The 21,308-nt window shown below is 42.8% G+C and overlaps 1 protein-coding gene across 1 annotated transcript in view; it reads right to left on the bottom strand.

Annotated features, from left to right (window-relative positions):
* Nucleotides 1-21,308, bottom strand: part of RARB (retinoic acid receptor beta) — a 159,893-nt gene that overhangs the window by 79,498 nt on the left and 59,087 nt on the right. Inside the window, exon 3 of the mRNA XM_003781749.3 lies at nucleotides 13,789-13,930. Within this exon, the coding sequence (XP_003781797.1) occupies nucleotides 13,789-13,930 (142 nt within the window). The remainder of the gene's footprint in view (nucleotides 1-13,788; nucleotides 13,931-21,308) is intronic.

Here is a 21,308-nt window from a genome sequence, read left to right as displayed (position 1 = left end):
AATGGCCAGCAACCCCTGTGCCTCTTTTGAGTTAATATCCCCTTTCTGTGGGTAACCACCATTCTCATCTCTACCACATAGATTCATTTTGCTCTTTTTTAAACAAATGAAATCATACCAAATATCTCTTCTCATTTATTCTAAGTTCTTTTAGTCAGTATTAGACCTGTGAGTTCCTCTATGCTCTTTGTCCTTTTTCACTGTTCTATATGTACATATTCCATGATTTAAATATGTCACAATTTACTAACACATTCTACTATTAACAGACATAAGGGGTTTTTCCTAGGTTTTGGCTATTACCAATAAAGCTGCTATGAACATTCCTATATGTGTCTTTTGGTGGGTCCATACACTCATTTCTCTTGAGGATGTTTCCGAGAGTAGACTTACTGGGTACACAGTGGTTATGTTCAGTATTAAGAGATATTGCCAAACAGTTTTCCAAACTTTGGTTTGATTAATATTTCAACTAGCTACCTATGAGAGTTTCGGCGGCTTCACATCTCACCAACACTTGCTATCATCAGTCCTTTCAGTATCAGCCATTCTGACGGAGTAAAGCACCAGGTTTCACTCTGATGGATACAAGTCTATTTTTAAGGAACAAGCAGTTGCACAGAAACGCAGTATTTGTAGGAACAAAATGGGGCTTGGCACTCTGGAGCCTGGATACCATCATTTTCCTGAGGAATGCGGGGAAGACCATCTCCAAGTGTTTGCTCAGCCCCAGGAGCCAAGAGGAAGCTCTGATGTCCCTTTCTGCAATGACTCACACAGTACCTCCACTAGAGCAGGGCAGGAGTCCATTCTGAGCCTGCATATTTTCAGTTATCTGAGAGCTCAAAGTCCCAGGGCACCATGGCCAAGTTTCCATTCCGTTTAAAATTACTCAAGAGCTTTGTCAGGACCCAAAGCGGGGATCCTTCACTCATTATATTGTGCACTTGATTCTCTTCCTGTCCTCAGAAAATCCCCGGAGTTGGCAGAGTTTAGCAGAAGCAACTTTTGTCTTTTCCTTAACATGACTGGCTCCTAAGTGGCTCCATTTTGAAATGCCAATGAAATTCCTTAGTTTTATTTTCAGATTTAAACAATGTTGCTGAATCAAAATACCGTTTAAAAGTCAGACCGACTGATGTTATAACCATCCCCCCCCCAAAAAAGAACAAGCAAAGAAAAATGAGGGATCTGTATTTTTCAATATCAATAAAACACTTTTGTCCTAACATCACTTTGAAAATAAAACAGCCAGACATTTTTTTTTTTTAAATCATGGAGGCATTTTACACTGGTCAAATGAACTGTTGGAACAATCAAGGGTATTTGAGACAAAAGCCTTCCTTCTCTGGAGGAAATAAAAGTATTGTTTTCCTCGGTCCCAGTACTAGAAGATGCCTGTCTTCATTAATCTGGTTCATCAGATTAATTGCTCAATTCTTTGTTTTCCGGCTGTAAAGGGAGAAGGATGAAAGAAATAACCTAACTGTGATAATATTTCGTGATGTCCAGGGGAGAAGAGACGGGGTTTAAGTGCTCAATACCACTCCAGGAAAAGCAAACTCCAGACTGTACTCTAGGCATGGATTTATTGAGTGATTTAGGTAGTAGCCACCCTCTCGAGAATTACTGTCACTGGGAGAAGGTACTTAAGGGGCCGTGTTCATCGCCTCAGAACACAGGGACCGCAGGAGAATTTCGGGTTGCTATTTTCACAGAGACATTTGTTTCCAAACAAAGGGCTCTCTGCCAGCTATTTTAGAAGCGCTTGCATATTTATTCAGCCAACTCTCTGTGCGGGGGATTGTCTTTGGGCCCTGAGGTTTTATCAATGTCTATTTAAAGAAGAATGAAAAATAGCCCAAGATGAAAACATAGAATATTTCCAGTTTAGAATGTGAGATGCTTCCTTTTACTTACAGGGTTGATATCTGGTTTCTCCCTCCCTCCCTCCCTTCTTCCTTCCCTCTCTGAAATTGCCACCTGTCTTGTGGTCATTGGTGTGTCTTAGTTTCATCGGTGCTGTTTTCTTTTTAGTGGTACATAAAATAATAGTGCATCTTAAATTATAGATTTGATGAAAGACTTGTGTCCGGGTGTGCACGGATATGCACGCACAGCTTTAAGGGAAAGCAAATCTTCTCTGTTAGGAACTATTTACAAGCTCTATCTGGTTACATCCACCATGGAACAAACAACATTGGGTCACATCACGAAAGGGGCACAGGCTATTATTCATATGGAGGCAAAATGGGAAAGGTAAACATGGGCTTGTTCTATCACCGATACTTTCTAACTCTTGGAAAAATCAGAGAAAAGTTCTTAAGCAGCATCTCCAAGTCCTCACATACCCCTGGCTTCTAGTCCCTTATGGAAAAATCTATTAAGTACAAGGTATTAGGCTCACAGTTGAAGAGCTACGTAAAAATCAAGCTCTGAGCATGTCCTCAAGGCACTCCCAGCCCCTGCAGAGAGCTGCGGTGCGGTGGGTTCTCTCTCCTCACACGCAAAGACTCAGAAACAAGTTTGACTCCAAAAGTCATCTCAACAACAGAGGTTCCGTGACCATGTCACACTATGGAGAGGTGATAGTAACCCCTGTGTGCTGTTAGAAAAGTGTGCTGCGTGTGTGTGTGTGTGCAAGTCCATCTGTCTGTATGCGTGTGCCTGCTCATTTGGGAGGGAGGTGGCTTCAAGGAGGAACAGGGAAGGGGAGCAGAAGGGCGTTTTGGGCAGAAAAAGCAGCAAGCACGCCCTGAGGCTGCAGCCTCATGTGACAGGACAGCAGAGGCAGTGACGGCTGGTACACAGCACATTTGGGAGAACGTGACAGGAGATCAGTGTCCGGGCAGGCTGGGGCAGGTTGGAGCAGGCTGGGCAGCTGTGCAGGGCTCTCTGCCCACGCTGATACACTTGGAGTCGATTCTGTAAGTGATGAAGGGCCATAAATTCTAACAGGGGATCATCTGGCTCCGAGCTGGAACTCTGCTCCGGTTGTGCGTATCCTTCACTTTGCTTTGAGGCCCCAAGGACAAACTGTAAATTTAAGGGTACTTCTTGCTTTGAGTAAGTGGACTACTGGGTTGGAAAGAGCCTTGGCTGTTCTGTATGGTCACTAAGGACCACTGATGGGCAAGTATGCTAGTCTTCGGAGGCCAGGATGCCTCCGTATCATAGCAGGAAGAACAGGAGGCGCTCACGCTTAGCTACACACTGCTTTTAGCACCTGCCCTATATTTAATCATTTCCTCCTCATGAGAGCCATGTGGAGTAGGCACTATTAGTCTCTCCATGTTACAGACAAGTGACCTGAGAGGCACACGTGTCCGGTGACCTGCCTAAGGTCACACAGAGCTAAGCCAGTGGGGGCCGGGGTTTGAATCCAGGCTGCATGTGGAATCCGTGCTTCAAGCCATAACACCGCACAGCCATGCACCAGGAGGTGCCATCAGTGGTGATCTTGAAATTGTTCTTGGTTCTCCCATTCTCTCCGTCAGATGCTTAAAATCCCCCTGTGACAGATTCACCTATTTGCTGTTCACGGAACTTCTGTTTTATCAGAACAGAACTAACCCCGAGGATCCAAGAAAAGCAAGACCCCACTGCCTGCCCTCAATGGGCACCATTTAGGACATAGAAGGGGCTGGTGTGTGGGCAGGAAGCAGGGGCAGGATGGTGGGATGGTGACTAGTGACTGAGCCAAGACGGAGCTGAGACTCCAGCTCCAGGCCATTGCTACTCCTGTTAAGATACAAGAGCCCTTGACCAGCCTTTATACAAATCAGCTTTCCTCAAACTTCAGTCCTCCCGGCACCGCCTTCCAGTCCTGTGTACATCACAGGCTAAGAGTACACGCTCATCACTTCTGACTCATTTTTTTTTTCTTTTTTCTTTGTTTATGTAAAATTTACAGGAAAATTTTATATCACTACTATAAAGGGAAAAGTAGTATCATTTGCCACAAATAGAAAGATAAGGCAAGAAGTAAACAGAGTGGTCAGGTCAACTGCCTTTCTTTGCAAATAAAGCTTTGGCTGGAACAAAGCTGTGTCAGTTGTGAAGCTCTCCCGCTGAAATAGCAGTTGTCACACATACTGAGGAATCCACAGACGCTAAAATACACACTGGCTGTTTAAGGAACAGTTCCCAGACCTCAGAAAAAAAACATAATTCAATCCTAGCTAGGAACTGCTGCCTGTCCTCTCTCTGATAAAGAGCGAGACTGGAAAAGCTTTGAGAGGTATTAATTAAGGATGTATTGGCATCAAACTAAGATTTTCTTTCTTTTTTTTATTAAATGATAGCTGTGTACATTAATACAATCATGGGGTACAGGGTGGTGTTTTCATATACAATTTGACATATTTTCATCAAACTGGTTAACATAGCCTTTATGTCATTTTCTTAGTTATTGTGTTCTACTTTTAGAAAGATTCACTTGTACCCTTGTGAGATAAACCACAGAGATGATCCCTCCAATCACCCTCCCTCCACCCATCCAACCCCCCTCCCCTCCCCTCTCCCTTCCCCAAATTCTTAGGCTATAATTAGGTTATAGCTTTCATATGAAAGCTATAAATTAGTTTCATAATAGGGCTGAGTACATTGGATACTTTTTCTCCCATTCCTGTGATACTTTGCTAAGAAGAACATATTCCAGCACCATCCATGTAAACATGAAGGAGGTAAAGTCTCCATCTTTCTTTATGGCTGCATTTCTCATGGGTAATGAAAAGACTGACTGAAGCTTGAGCAGGGTCCAACTTTATCATTATATGATTTGATACTATCCGTGACAAGTTCAATATTCCCTAAAATTAGGCTTCATATCACTATCTACAGAGTTTATACTCATGGAAATACTACAGTATATTAGTATATACATAAGGTGCCAGAAATGTATACACATTTTAAGCAATGATCTATGTATTTTGAAGTGGAATTGAAGGTACTGTTACTGGTGAGGTGTACGTAGACAGGCTATGCCCATTCGTTTTATGTGCGATTTATATACTTTTGGGGGACCCCTGGCATCTTTATTTCCAAAGATCTCTTAACATGTGTATACTTTTTTGGGGAACCCCTGGCATATCCAGTCAAATCACATATATGTGGATAGAATATTTGATCTGGGATCCAAGACAGGTGAAGATACTGAGAACTTTGTAACCTCAATGCATGCAAGAGCTTCACTGTTCGAAAAGCAAAGTGTAGTTGAAAGGATGCTGGGAACTAGATGTAAGGCCTACAGTGTGAGCCAGCTGTGTGACTTCAGGCAGGTCTCTTATCCTCTTTGAATCTCAGGAAACTGAGAGTCAGCATGCTATTCCTGTCCTATCTGGTGCAAGAGATGACCTGAAGTCACAGGAGACTGTGCAGGTGGCAAAGCTCCTCGTGACCCATTAAGGGTCATGGTATCACTGACGTCTTCCCCAGTGTTCCTCTCATGTGGCTGGCTACAGTTTTGCTGATGGGGTCAAAGGGTGGATAAGATCTTGTTGGGAGAAGGGATAGGATGGATCCAGAGAAAAGGCAGGCTGCAAAGTCCCCAGAAAAGCCTAAGGAGAGATGAAGGTGCCAAACGAGCAGAGACAGGGTGATGCTGGGAGGGAGGAGAGGCTTTGCCTCCTCGGTGATCTGCCTGGGAGACCCCTTGGCCTAGCCTCTAGCTGACTGATGCAAGAGGGGCTGGGCATCCTTTCTAATACCCCAGTTCGGTTTTCTCTATGGAGTTGGGTTCCACAATACTGGGATCCTCTCCCATTCTAGAATTACACAAGTCTCCGCATCTCTGGGCAAACAAGCCATCTGCCTCTCCATGTGCAGCAGTCGAGGAAGGCGGATATTTATTTTAGAAACTACGCTTGCAAGCTTTATTTTTAATGCTGGGATATAATATTTAGGGCTGTACATCTCCACTGTGGCGTTATAAACAATGAAAAACAAATAGAGCCTCTACTCGTCACTTTCCTCCTGAAGCATAATCAAGGCTGTAGTTATAACAGAACACAGCTGTGGCAGCAACAACAGCAGCACCAAACCGGGTCATCCCCTGAAGAAGAATCGGAGAGAACTGCTGTCATCTTGTCAGCGCCCACTGTGTGCCAAGCACGGTGCTAAATGTACTACCGTCTTGAGGTCAGAACCACAGAGCAGTCCCGCAAGGCCACGGTGACAGCCCCCGTCCTGTGGTCAGTGCAGTCCACGTGAAGCAAAATTATGCAACATGCCCAAGTTGAGACAGCTAACGGGTAGGGGCGGATTTGAACCCAGCTCAGGCTAACGTCAAAGTCCTTTGTTCTTCCCCTGCTCTGTTCTATTGTGTAATGGAAATTTCTCATTTTTCTGAGGTGAGAATGTACTGAGTGTCCCTGCTCCAGGAGACAGGCAGCGGGGAGAAATGTGTTAGTAAAGCTGAAGGAATTTTAATACTTCCTTTGCAGTCGGAGTGTTAATGGGCTCCAAGTCCCACAGTGGCACTGAGATCACTGGGCGGCTGCTGCCCAAACGGAATTTGTTTTTTTGTTTTTAATCTCCCGGACAGATGCGGCAAATATTAACATTTGGCAAGTAGACAGGGGCAGCAGATTTTTATTTTCCAGTTTCTAGGACCTTTTTTTTTTTTTTTTTTTTTGGATATAAAAACATGAAGTTTCTAATCTTTGGCTTACTTTTGGGGGGCTCTTTAGAGATCTGTGTGCCAGGAGCAAAGGGAGAAGGGGAGGGTTAATGGTCGTCTCTGTTGAGCAGAACAAAATGATCACAATGAACCTTGGAAATGTAGTAACAGGCCGGGATGTAACATGGGAACAAATGAAGAAATAAACTAAAATTAGAAAGACATTAAGTGCCCTGATGATGATTTTTATGTAATTTCCCAAGTACACAGGGCAACCTACAATATGAATTTCCCTGTTATTAAGCCAGTAAAATCCAGCAGTAGAACCAATGAGCACATCAATATAATTTGTGCACCAGCAAAGGTGATTTTAACTGAGGTTAAGTGCCTTTAGTCCAAAAGGTTTGTTTTAATGTAAGTTTAACACTAAAGGGGAAATGAGAGAAACGCAGAACAACAAAATTCTCCAATGGAAGTAGCTAAGTGTCCATACAAAGCACATTCATTCCACCCAATCGACCCAGGGGGACGTTCATGTCTAAAGTATAAATCGGAATTTAGAGACTTTATGAAAAGCTGTTTTTAAGCTCAATATGCCCCAAATGAGAAGGTGTCAATGAGTGCTCAGGGACTCTTAAATTCAGAGATTATTCAATTGCTCTACTCTACAAATACACTTATGAAACTGTCATAGGAAAAAATGCTATGAAATAAACGCTAAATAGCATTCTCAAACAAAATCAAAGACATGGTTTGCCCACGACTCAAGGGCATGGGCCACATAAACAAAACCTCACAGAGCAAGACAAAGAGGCCCCCTGTGTGAATTAATGGCAAGTGACTTTCAGAAAGCAAAGAAGAAATAGAATGGGGGTGGTAGGCATAGCCCCTTCTGTGGTGTCTTTGTTATAGGCATCGGGTGGGGGGCACCCAAGCTGGGAGGCCAGAGGCCCATGAGAATCAGCCAAATGTTGGAGATACCCAGGGCCCACTATTGTTCTTTCATCACAGCAACAAGTTCAAGATTCTGACCTAATTCCTGTCTTTCTTTGGAGGGGAGGGGGCCTTGCCTGCATGGTATTTTTGGCTTCTGAACCTCTCTGTCCAGCCTATCTCTGGGTCTCCTTCTTTTGCTAGTGAGCAACTTGATAACCAAGGTTTCATGAAGGTAAGGCCCCTAACCCCATCACCTGCCCCTCTCAGCCTCCCCCACCTGCACTGGGCTTTTGTTAAACACAGTTACACACGATGCCTGCCAAGCTCAACCTTTCTTACTGGCAAAAGCATGAGATTCAGCAGTGGGGAACCTGCGGCCTTAAATCTTCAAGTGAGGTCTTTCGACTGAATCCAAATTTTATAGAACAAATCCTTTTAATAATTAGATTTGAGAAGATCTAATATCTTCTAGGGGAAGGAATGGGGACGAGGAAGCAGTTTGTGGAAACCCTGTTGTCTAAACAGGATTAAAAGCATCAGTTCTCAAGTCACACATGGGCTGTTAGTCAATACCAATGTTTTTCTTAACCAGGTATAAAACCCAACCTCAAAGAAGTTGAAGAACTTGTTCTGGGTCCCTATCAGGCAAGTGGATGACTATGATTTGAACAGACACACACCCAGAATTGTTTTGTGTCTGACAATTTTTCTGAAAGTAAAGCCAGGGAGCAGGTGGGTTTGGTTGTCTTTCAAAACTAGCCCCAATTAAACCCTTGACCACTCTAATTTCATTGACCAAGGCATCAAGCTAAGTTCGAGCTACAGGGTGAGAAAGACACGATGTTTGCCTTTTAGGAGTTTATAGTGACGCCAGGGAGACTCTGTGTGTGTGAAACTTACAGCTACACCTGTCAGTTTGCAGCTCATGGAGGCACGTGCAAAGCACTCTGGGAACACAAGGGGAAGAAATGAATAACTCTGTCGGAGTTGGGAAGAGGCCTGGGGCAGGCTTCAAAGAAGAAATGATATTTCAGTAGGCTCATGGGGTTCAACTCGAGGAGAAGGAGGTAGAAGCCTTAAAGAAACAGAGAGTTAAGGCTCCTGGATCCACAGCCCAGTGTGGCTGGAAGCTGGGGTGTCTTGGTGGAAGGTGACTGGGATGAGATCACAGAGAAGATGCCATAAGTGCCATCCTCAGCTATTGGGAGGGTTACTTAAAAGCAGAAGTTGGCAAACTATGGCCTGTGGGACAAACCCAGCCCTTCACCTGTTTGGTAAAGTTGTATTGGAACTGAACCACACCTGTTTTGTTTTGTTTTTTTTTAAATTTCTATGCCTGCTTCTATTCTATGATGGCAGAGGTGAGTCTGGAGATAGAGCCCTGATGGCCCACAAAGCCAAAATATTTTCTACTATTTCAAACATTTTCTTTTTTTACAAAAGGCCGGCTCGCTTAAAGAATAGTTTTCTGAGTCCTGGCTTTCAGATCTAAACTATTCATTTTCCGTAACAGACTCAAATGCATATGGTCAGGCGTTCTAGGGCCTCATTCCTATAGTCTCTAAACAGCACCATCTTGAATCTTCTTCTCCATCACGCGCGATTAGCCATTTATCTTTATCCTAAGTTTGTCTGGACATCTCCTTCACAATCCCACACGTTAAGTCTTCCTTTATTATTTCCCTTTTTTGTCTCTTATTTTTATTTTAGGGCTTTCCCACATCCCCACATTTCCCTTATTTTTATTTTAGGGCTTTCCTTTGCTGACATTGTTATAAGCCTTCCACCCCACCAGCAGAAACTCATCACTCAACTTTGAACCACTTTGCTTTTTTTTTTTTTTTTTTTGGCGTCTTTCTCCAATTCTTCATAAATTTCTGTACCACTTTTAGAATGCTGCTGAAAATCGATTTTTTTCACTTGCCATTACTACTTTCAAATTTCATGTTCTGACAGACAGCTATTCCTCTGCAAAACGGCTTCCCTGTTCCTACAAAAGCTGTGAAAAATATCAGGTCTACCCCACCAGCATTTACAAAACAGAAAAATGAAGAAATAATCATACTGTTGGGGGTGGCCTCATTAACAAATTTCTTTTACAGTATGTAAATCCTCTCACACATTTAAAATCAAATTTTACCTCTAGAAATTAAATTTGCACTTAATTTTCTAGGGGGCCATATCCCTAATATGGAGCAAGGAGTGTGGTTATTGTTTTATTAACCACTGACAATAAAATAAGGTAGAAAAAGGAACTAGAAGTTTTAAAGGCTGCCTTTTCTGGCAGGCAGCACGTATTTCAGTTTGAATACACACTTTATACTCACACTACCTGGTTCCAGGTCCCAGCATTGTTCCTGTGTTACCTAGAGTATGTTAACCTCTCTGTGCCTCAGTTTCTATACCTGCTTCCACAAAGGGAGGCAGGGAGGGTTGAGGGAGGGCGGTAACTAACCCATCTCATAGGGTTGTTATAAGGATCATTGGGACAAAGCACCAAAAGTGGTTAGTGTAGCACCCGGCACACAGAAAATATCGGTCATCTTAGCTATTGCTATAATATGATTCTTAGATTTCTTCAGTTTTATCTTTTTTCCCCCTCCTACAGCATAAAGAACAGCACTGTGAAACTTAACATATTCTGGTGGATGTGAGGGTTTTTTCCCCTCTGTCTTTCTGATTCCCCTTTGAGGAACTCTTCCTCCCCTACTCAAGGCCCCTGTGGTTTGGGTGGAGTCAATTCAGTCCTGGGCTCTGGAGATGAGACAGGATCCGGACTCAGCCAATGACAACAGTGTATCATCTGGCCAAAGTAAGGCATTCATGGATGGGCCTTGAATAGTGACCCAAGATAGGCCAATGAGAATCCATCCCCAGGCTTTAATGGAATAACTGGGATCTGAGAGTGTCTCTCTTTTTGCTGGGTAGACTCTTAGCCTGGAGCTCTTGGGGGCCATCTTTGTCAGCCAAAGGGGAAAATCTTCTCAAGAATGAAGCCAACACAGCAAAAATCAGCTATGAGAGAGGAAGAGAAACAACACCCCGATGGCACTGGATCCAACCTTATCACTCTGGACTTTTCGGTTACATGTGTCAATTTTTTAGCTTAAGCCAGTCTGAGCCGGGTTTTCTGTCACTTGCATGGAAAGGGTTCTGACACCTACTAATGAACTGACATGTTCTATGACCAGAATTGAATGTGATTCTTGCTAATCCTGCTATTTCAGAGAAGGCAGTGAGAGGTGGCAGACTTGAACCATAGTTGTGGTCCTGTCTTTAGCCAGTCAGGGATCACTGGGAAAACCGTTTCATCTTTCTGGGTCCTAGTGTACTTGGATGTCAAATGAGAGAGGTGAGTGAAAATCAATCTCTATGATCCCTTTTCAGTTCTAACATTCTTCGAGTGTCTATTATTCTTGGGTTCATTTCAGTTGCGTATACTATGGTGTAATTGGTTACTGATTCTCATATTTGCCTGCTTCCTTCTGTTACAACTTTAAAAATATCCTATTAGACTCTCAATCCCTATACTCCAAGTGTTTATTTCTTTTCTTTCTATTTTCTTCTAAGAAAAATATATTTATTCTGTATACTTGGACATAATAATCCCATTTACTTTTCATTTCTATATTTTTAAAATCTAATTAAGGTGATAAGTTCCTTGAGGGTTGAAGCTAGAGGTTTCCTGGGGTTGTAAACATTATTATTTTTTTTTTAATTGCCAACCAAGCTGCCAGTTTTAACAGAGCAGCAGGATATGGGTTTTAAGTAATGTAAGCAGGAAATGGGTCTCCAGCCCACACAAAATAATGCAAAAGTACTGGTTTTCCCTGAGTCCACATCTGGCTTACTCATTTATAATTTCAGTTTCTTACAGAAACGCAGCATGACATCCACGTCTGCAGAAACATCAGACCAAAGATGAGCATTAGCTGGGCAGCTCACGCCTGCAATCCTAGCACACTGGGAAGCCAAGGCAGGTGGATTGCCTGAGCTCACTGGTTCAAGACCAGCCTGAGCCAGAGCAAGACCCAATCTCTACAAATAGCTGGGCGTTGTGGCAGGTGTCTGTAGTCCCAGCTACTGGGGAGGCTGAGGCAAAAGAGTCACTTGAGCCCAAGAGTTTGGGGTTGCTGTGAGCTATTAGGCCAGGGCACTCTAGTGAGGGCAACAAAATGAGACTCTATCTCAAAAACAAAACAACCAACCAAACGAACGAACAAAAAAAAAAACCCCAACATGGAGCATTAGGTGAGCCCCACGTGAGTCTCACACACATAAATGATCTGGCTGTTCCGGGTCATCATGCTTTTCTCCCCAGTGATAGGACTTGGGGCTTAATTAAAGATTTGCTCCCTGTCTCCATGTTCATTGATTTCAAGTGATTGAGTAGCTCTATATTTTGGAGAGATCAAGGGGAATGGGAAGAAATGTGGTCATCTGCAGAGGAGAAAGGAGCCCAGAGGAAAAAGACAGTTCCAGAAGGGATGGCACCTGCAGGAGGCCTTCCTGTGTGACGACTGGGCCACTCTTGTTTATAAGGGCTCTGAATATGAGCAGGGCCTTAACTCCAGAGGCTCTAATGGGCTCTTCTTGGAAAACATCACAAAATGACCTGGAGGCAGTGGTTTCACAGAGTTGGCTGGTTTATCAATTTAATGATTTCATTAAGGGCCTGATTTCTATTTTTCCAGCCACAGTGCCTGCTTTGTTCCACAGTCGGCTCCCTTGGCAAGTAGACGGTAGCTACCTGGGTGCATAGGGCTTCTTGTTTCTTTGTTCACAGATGTCAGAGGGAGGGTATGCCTGTCCCAGTATTCTACACTTACGCCTTCATTTCCCTCTCATTGGAGCAGCCTCGGTTACATGCTAACACAAAGGGCAATGGCTGTGGACAGAACACAAAATATACTGACTGGCTTGAGTTGACTGCATTGGTCCTAACTCTGAAGTTTTCCTGGAAGTGTAGAAACTTTAAGGAGTGGAAGAACAAACTGAAATCTGAGTGCAGTTCCTTCCACAAGGATGGAAGTACAGTTGGGAAGGGTAGCTGTGTGGGTTTTCAGAAACACCAGTTGCAGCCCCACGGAACAGCTCCCAGTAGAGGCCCATCTCCCAGATGAGCACCCGCAGAGCTTGGCTGCTGCTTGGATATAGGGTTTTTCCCTCTTTAGTCTGTCCTCTCCCCAGGCCCACATTTCCCAGTTCCAAAATTCAAGTGCCCTTGATTCGTAGCATAATTCTTCCAGCCCCATTGTAGGAGCATGGTTGAGGTACCTGGCTGTTTGTCCCGTGCTCTGGGTGAGCAGTGGCCATGTCTCAGGCATCTCCAGAGTCTTTGTACAGCACTGAGCCCAGTGCCTCATTTCACACACCAGGCCTCCCCCAAAACCCCCAGTGATGGAGCAAAGAAAAATCAGCAATCCCGCAGGTTCCTCCCCTGGCACATAGCCCAGTCTTCCCTGGGCCTGATCATGCCAAGCCATTCTCCTATCACTTTCTTATTTCCTACATCTAAATGCATCACACAGAACATATAAGTAGTAGAAATTTGGTTAGTAAATATAGTCTATCTGTATTAAAGGATATGTATTCCAAATCCCCATTAGCAGATGTTTATGAACCACTTGCCAATTTTTAATTCATTAAAGTATCCTCTTTTTCACTAAGAAAATGTACATTGTTTGGAAGAGATGGATTGGAGGAGAGAAACTGAGTCAAATATGGAAAAACACCAATGCCTTCAATTTCCGAATGTTTTTTCCACACCTAAAATTGTATGATCCTTCCCCTCTCTGAAAAAGGGAAAATTATTATGACTGTTAATTTTCATACCTTTCATCTTGTTTAATCCTCACCAATAGAGGTTAAAGATCCTTAGACTCCTGAGGAAAATGGGGAAATGGAGTCAGCAAGGGGCTGCATGCTTCTGACGCCCCCGGAATATAGGGTGAGTTAGTGATTGCTCTGGAACATAAATCTGCCCTCCACGACACCCAGCTCCTGCTTTTTCACTGACTGCCACTCAGTTTTTATCTGAAAATCTCCATAGTTATTCCATTTTCATGTCATCTCTGCTTACACCTACCCGTGGCAAGATATCATTAGTGTCACGTCTGAATTCCACACGCTGACGTCCTTCATGATTTGATTTTGCAAGCTGAGCAAATCTTATTTAGAGATAAGGCAAAAAAGAGCAAAAAAAAAAAAAAAATTTTGGAGACTCCACTTACATTCTTTGGACATTCCCACTTCAAAGCACTTCTGGAGTCGACAGTACTGGCATCGATTCCTGGTGACTTTATTAATAACACAGTTCTTATCTCGGTGACAAGTGTAAATCATGTTCTTCTGAATACTTCTGCGGAAAAAACCCTGCAAGCAAGCAGATGAGAAAACTAAGTAAAACAACAGAGCTTTATGAGAAATCAAAGCCAACCTTATCAATGCATGGATTGCTTTTTTTTTTTTTCTTTTTTGAGTAACGGAGTGATAGCAGAAGAAAAGCTAAGTTATTTAAATCTTAAAATCCTTGTGAAATATCAATAGCTCTCCTTTTGCTACAAACCAAGAGGCCCCCTTTAATCAAAACTAGACATGCTGCGATTATCTAGCTAAAGGAAAGTTAATACCAAGTTGATTCCCTTGGAAAACATCAGGCAGAGTTGGATCCCTTTCAAACAGGCTTAGCTTCATAACCGGTGCCCTTGCTGGCCAGAACAATTTCAGGTGAGGCCACTATCAAGAAACCCAATATGGGGGGCATGACATTTGCAAAAGATGTGATCTGTTTCATACCGGGATTAGCTCTTTTTCAAAGGAGTCTTCTCTGAGTTCTTTTATTACATATTTAACTCCTATTAAAATACTTCAAGTATTCAATTCACAGAGTGTTAAGGAAAAAAATTGTCCAAAATTGGAAAAAAGGCATAAATGACTATCTGTCCATTTAATGGCATATTAAAGCTACACTGTCCAATATGGAAGCCACATGTAACTATTTAAGTAAAAAAAACAATGAAAATTAATGAAAATTAAATAAAATACAACATTCAGTTCCCCTGTTGCATTATCCTAATGCTTATTTCTAATGCTTAATAGTCAGATCTGGGCAGCGTCTACCATGTTGGACAGCACATATATAGAATATTTTCATCATTCCAGAAAATTCTATCAGGCAGCACTGGACTTCAGCATTGACCGAAAAGCCCACCTACGAGTCATCTAACACTTCTGAGATGTGCAACCTTATTTGACTTACTATTTCCTACTGATGGACCCAGGCTCTGTAAAGACTGTAGAAGACTAGTGAAGCACACGTAATTTTTGTCTGCCAGAGGAATTAGAACCCCAAAGATTATTGTTTTACTGTCTTATAAGACATTAGCCATTTAATATCTAACTGAACTCTGCAATTTGATGACAGCATCCTTCCGTCCTTCCTTCCTTCCTCTTCCCTTCCTTCCTGCCTACCAGCGTATTTTTCTTACCTCCTCCTTTAAACCAGTTTGGTCATCCCACTGTTTCCCTCATTAATTTAAATCTTTGAGATGTGTTTACTGAAAATGTGAATGCGGTTTATAGACAATTCAAAGACAATTATATTTTGAGTAAAGAAGCAGTTTCTCCTGATTTTTACGAAACATTCATGAAAGAAAGTAGACTTGGGGCTCCAAAGGAAGGGTCCCCGGCCTTCTCTTTGTCCTCTTTTCTACCCACAGCTTGGCAGGCAGCAAATAACTAAGTGAAGCTGGTTGAACAGATAGATGAATGAACACTGAGTACTGAAAGGGCAAATAAACAACCTGATGCCTTTTCCCTCTTCTAACTGCCCAGCCAAAACCAGTCTGTCGCTAGGAGTATTAAAACTAAGGAGCTTTACCTTGTCAGTCGTGATGTGACCTATGCCCGCACTGGAAACAATTCTCCTGAATGTAAGAAATACAGACTGTGCTGAAGAGAAAGCAAGCCTTGCCATCTGAGTTCAACCTCCCCTGTAGTACATTAACACTGCAGGAGCCAGAACTGAAAACAGTCTCAGCGAAAGCACATTAGCAAAGAAAGCTCATGGCACACACATTGTTTAGGATATTTACACGGGCACCCCAGGATTTTAATGTCTAAATAAACATATTTTTACTGGCACGGTTTAACTGTAAGTGCCTGGAAATCTTGTTTAAGGGTGCAGCTCCTGTCACACATCCCAGACACATACCGTTTTCCAAGAAAACACAGTTTATTTTTGTACTTCTGGAGCTGCAAATATGCTCAGAATCTAAAATAACAGGTTACAAATACGCTGAAACCCTTACAGAAGCCGTGCAGCGTGGTCACCTCAAAACATATCTCTCCCTGCAGAAAATACCTAGGGCTACTTTTGGCTGCCAGATGTACTGCCTCAATTTACAGAGCCCTCTACTGCTCTCCCGCCAAGGAACACTGACACCATGGCAGACCCAGTCTTCTCTGCGTGTATGAGGAAAATGAGGTATGGGCAAAGGTGACCTCCTCCATTTATTAAAAAGCAAATATTCAGTTCAGCAAATTCTTCAGGGGTGACCGTGGAGGGGAGAAAAACAATCTCATCATGCTCAAAGGAAAGAAGAGGGAATTGAAGAACTTTATATGTCACTAATTACCCAGTCAGTTGGTTCAGTAACAATGATGGCCGAAACTAAATAGGACTTCTTGGTTTTCCAAATCAGATTTTTGGCTGGATTTCAGGAGAAGGTCTAAGTTTCAGTAAATCATTTCCACCGTGGCATAAAGAACACTTGCTGACTAAAATATATGCTGGGAGGTATTTTTATACATGGGTTGGGTAAACAGAAATGCCCTCTGCCAAAGAGAGGTTTGTATCATACAAATCCTACTTCTCCTTTGTGGAAATTATGAATTGCTACATAAACTTTTGCTTGGTTGTAGACCACTGCTTTGAAGACCCTGTGTGTGTGTGTGTGTGTGTGTGTGTTTTTGGGGGGAGGATATATCTCTACATCATCCAAATTTTACTTAGGTAATATTTTAATATAAGTTGACTCTTCCCTTTATTTTTAACATGATTTAAAATGGGAACTCTTAATCTCGGGCTTCACTTGGAAAACCAGCACCAACTTTGAGTAGTAAAGGCACTCATAAAATTAAGTCAGATAATACATTAATCAGACGTCACTTCAGTCTCCCAGGATACTGGGTCTGCCAAAGGCTTGGAGTCCCAGGCCTCCTCCCTCCTTGCTGAAAAGCGAGCTGAACAAATGGTAGAGAATATATCAGCATATATCCGATTTGAGACTTTCTTTTTCAGGAATTCAAAGAAAATAAACAAGTTTCTCACGATGTGATTCAATGTGATTTAAAGCCATGGATCTGTCCCACCTAAAAGTAGTTGCTTCACATGTTGGGAAGCAAAATTGTAATCCAAAAATTTGTCACGTGTAAAAATAAGCTTAAGGAGTACTAAGTTGAAAGGGGATAATTCTGGAAGCTGCCGGATGGGAAGACACGTCAGGGGTAATTCACGAAGCCAATGGATGGGGAGACATGGCTGGAGGAGAAAAAGACTGAAGAGCTGAGCATGTGAAGAGGAGGATGGATTTAGTCTCATCTGGAGGGGCAACCTGGGAGGACAGGAGGTAGGACACAGGAGAGGAAGAACCCTGGACCAGGAGTTGAGCCCCAGGGCTGCAGCCTCCTCATTGCCTCTGTGAGGCCTGCAGCAAGTCATAACCCTCTAGTGCTTAACGCTCTCCCAAGCGGGGCAATTTGTTTCTAAGGTACTTTCCAGTTGTGAACTTCTGGGATCCAAGTGTGTCATCACTTCAGGGAGTGATAAGTTGGGATGGCTCAAGGGTGAGACTGAGGGAGTTTCTATGGGCAAAGAGAATGGTCAAGGAAAAGGTAGTGTTTGAAAACTGAGGAAAAAGAGACCTCCTCTTGTGTTTGGGCATGAATGGCAATTTCTTGAGAACAGCATGGGGCTTACAGGAGGTCAGCAAGGGGGCTTTCAGATGGTGCTTGCATTTAGCTCAGAACTGAGGCATTGCAACATCTCTGTGCAGGGCCTCTGGCAGCATCTGTGAGGGACAAAGTTGGAATGCTTTGATACTGTCCAAAAGATTAGGGATAGAAGCCTTAAGACCTGGTTTTCTTATACCAAGTCTAGGGTTGCTAACACCACAATTTTACTCTTTCATTTTCTGGGAACTTTCTCTTCCCTGTAATCCCAGGAAACTTCTGTAAGATCACCTCAGCCAGAAAGGCTTCTCGGACTGATCTAAGCATACACGAATGCTTCCTCCCCTTGGCAACCTTGGTATTTTGCCTTTCCTTTCATGTCACACCTATGCAAGGATGATACTTAAAGTCTTAAACAATAACACTGTCTGCCTCAGAGGGTACATGGGTGACAGGGGAATGCCAGTCTGCAGTCAGTGGCCAAAGCCTCCGGAAGCCCAACAGGCATTGTGCATTTCTCCATTAGGGTGTCCTGGTACCACCATGTATGCTACCCTTCTTGCTGGTATCCATGCCTCCCCGACAGGAGGCAAAGAGGGGTATGAAGGCTGGCTCTCAGAAACCAGAGCTAATAAGTTGGTGGACCTGAGGTGGCCTCTTGGCAGTGTTTAATATGGATTTTCTGGATTCAGAACAGTGTACTTTAGGTGGTGTGGTGGGAAGACTTAAGGCAAAGGCTAGTCAACATGTAGTAGGAAAGTATTTCAATCTTACAACAACTAATAAAATTGTACTGGAACATACCAGCTGAATATCCCAGGCCTGGGACTGAACCTGACACATGGTAGATCTGCAGTCAGTAATTTGGCTGAATGAATGAGTGATGAAGCTCTAGTTATAATAAGAGCCAAAGTGATAGGCTTGAATTTGTTATGCCTTGGTTCCTTAAAACATTCCTGAATGCCACATGTATTTCTTGAGGGTGATATTATCTGTACCTAAGAACCTGAATAGATTTCTCTGAAGTTAGCAGAAGACCTACTGATTTGAGCTGTAATCAGGTTAGTCAGTTAGGACTTCTGACTTGTGCAGGTTAACTATGACTTTGGTTGTTCTTCGTAGCTTCTGTTGGCTGATCATGACTTTGCTAATTAGTCACGACTTCTTTTGGTTAATAATGACTTTTCTTGCTTAATCAGGACTCAATTAATCATGACTTCTGTTGTCCGTGATGGTTAAAGCTGGTAATACAATTACCTAGATCAAAGAAGACACATCTGTATTACAAAATGAGTCATCTATTTTCTAACCATGGATTTTTTGGTCTTTTTACTTTATGTTCTTCTACTCTTAGTATCAAAGAACTGGGGTACAACCAAAAAGAAAAAAGAAACACTTATGTAGTAGAAAAGGCCATCTGGTTCCCGTATCAGCAATAATCCTGGAATGCCCATATCTTGCTCAGATTACTCCTCTCTTCCCTGAGGCTATGAAGTACCATTGCTTAAATCATCTATTACCTACAAAGACGAAACAAGCCAAAATCAAAAGATTACTGTCTCTTTTGTACCTGATTATCCTTCTATACATAAATATGAAATATTTACTTCCCTTGATGGACTTGTATTAAATCCCAAATCTATAAAGGACATGGAGGAAAGTGGTTTATTTCCTTCCCTTCTTCATAGTTAGATATGGGATTAAGCTGGGCCTCCTTCCCTCTTCTAATACTCTTAAATCCTTGCTCTCGGTTTTTTCCCCCACACAGGAACTGTTTCACCTTCTAGTTTTCAAATGTTATCACACATAAGAATCTCCACCATCTCCCACACACGGTGAGTTTTTTGGTTTAGACACTGGCTTAGAGATTAAGGATTAGGCTTTAGTTCAGGCACATGTGGTGTTGAACTCTGACTCTACCACTCATTATCTGTATGATGTTGAGTGAATTAGGCTAAATTTGTAAAATCTGTAAAAAGGGGGATTACAGAGTGCCTTCCTCATGGGGGAATCTATGTGCATCCAATGGGGGAATGCATACAAAGTGTTATCAAAACACCTGGCACACAGTAAGTGCCCAATGAATGGTAACTACTGTTATTGACAACACTTCTCTCCTTACAGCTTTCTTTTGGATAATTCCCCACATATTATACATTATGTGTTTAAAATGAAGATTCCTAAATAGGATAGGACAGTGTTCTGAATCACTACAATACAAAGGCTGGGGGACAACCTCATGACTCCAAAGGCCATCTCTGTATTTACTTATTCACTTATTGATTCATTCACTCAAAGCCAGTTAATTGAATGGATGTCATCAACTCTCTTGGGGCATACAGAGATGAATAAGGCACAGTCCCCTCCCTTTCTCAGTCTACAGAAAACAATGAGTCAAGTGAGCACTAGGCAGGAGGTGCCACCAGCGGTGTGATGAGAACATTACTGGAAGCAGAAAGTGAAAAACTTTCTGTAGGCCCAATATAGTGCCCAGTGCACATAAAGTACTTATTGAGCAAATGAAGGCCATAGAATCTAAAGAAGTTAAAAGGGAATTTTCACCCATCCCATCAAGGGATGGGTTTAAATGGCAAGCTTTGCCCCAAGTGGACTATTATGGGTAAGAAACAGAGGTCGGGGCAAAGGACCCAGCATTCCATGTCAGTAGAGATGTGGATGATGGAATCTGCATGTGTATAAGACACAGCTGGGAGAGGAGGCTGACGTGCAGGCTGGGGAAGAGCCTGAAGACCGTGGCAAGATGTACCAGGGAGACACTGTATTTTTCTGGACAGGAGACAGTTAGGGGCAGAATTATATTGTACCAAGATTGTTTGGGAAGCTGTGAATCACTGACTTCATCACATATTTATTTAACACATATTAAAGTGGATATTGAACCCTGGGTATCAACACGGGTATCTCATACTCTGAGTCTGCCCTTGGGTCTGGGCAGGAATATAGCCCTAAAATCTTTGCGTTCTAAAATAACAACGCAATCAGCTGAGTTATGTTTAACAACACAGTTGCTTGTGAGAATTCATACTGTGGTGTTGCGAATGGAAGTTGTTTTGGAGCCTTGCAGCCATTTGCATCAGGTTTAACATGTATGGAATGTGTCCTGACTATGTATGGAAAGGCACTATATATAAACTGTTATCTTTGTTTTTTTAAAGTAATTTGGCACCCTATTTAGTCATCAAAAGCATTGGTTGAGGGGCCATCCACCTGGAGAGTGGTGTGGGAAGCACATTTATGTGAACTAGATAACTGCAGAGTTAATTTCTATCCTATGCCAAGTTCAAAAGGGTAATTTCTCCTTCCAGAGCAGAAAAAAAGGGTGGGGGGGAAGAAAGTGAGGAGCGGTACTCAATTGCTTTTTTCTCAGCCACTAAAGGGAAAAGATTGTAACCTCATCTCACTCAAAAAGTAGCCAGGTGACAGCCCAGGTAGTCATTCAGGGCCAGCACAGAGCTGCCAGCAATTCCCATTTCCAGCCAGAAGCAAAGGTGCTGCCGGGAAGAGTGAGCGTGGAATAATCCCAACACAGCCACTCTGGGACACATGGCTTTTGGAGCAGGAAACACGTTGCCTTAAACAAACAAAAAACACCCTCTGGAGTGAGTGGAAGTCTATGCGTGACAACGTCTGAAAAGTTATTAATAGCAAAATTTGGGAGGAGAAAGAGAAGAGTTAAGACCTTTTCACCCCACTAAAAGACAATGGGGGAGAGGGAGGGAGAAAGTCGAAAAACAGCCTGCTATTTTGATGACAGAGAGTTTCCTTCTGAGCCGGGGGG

This window comes from Otolemur garnettii, unplaced genomic scaffold (assembly GCF_000181295.1).
Source record: "Otolemur garnettii isolate 467f Iridium unplaced genomic scaffold, OtoGar3 scaffold00002, whole genome shotgun sequence".
Lineage (NCBI taxonomy): Eukaryota > Metazoa > Chordata > Mammalia > Primates > Galagidae > Otolemur > Otolemur garnettii.
Note: the sequence above shows the minus strand (reverse complement) of the source record. Positions and strands in the feature narration are given on the sequence as shown.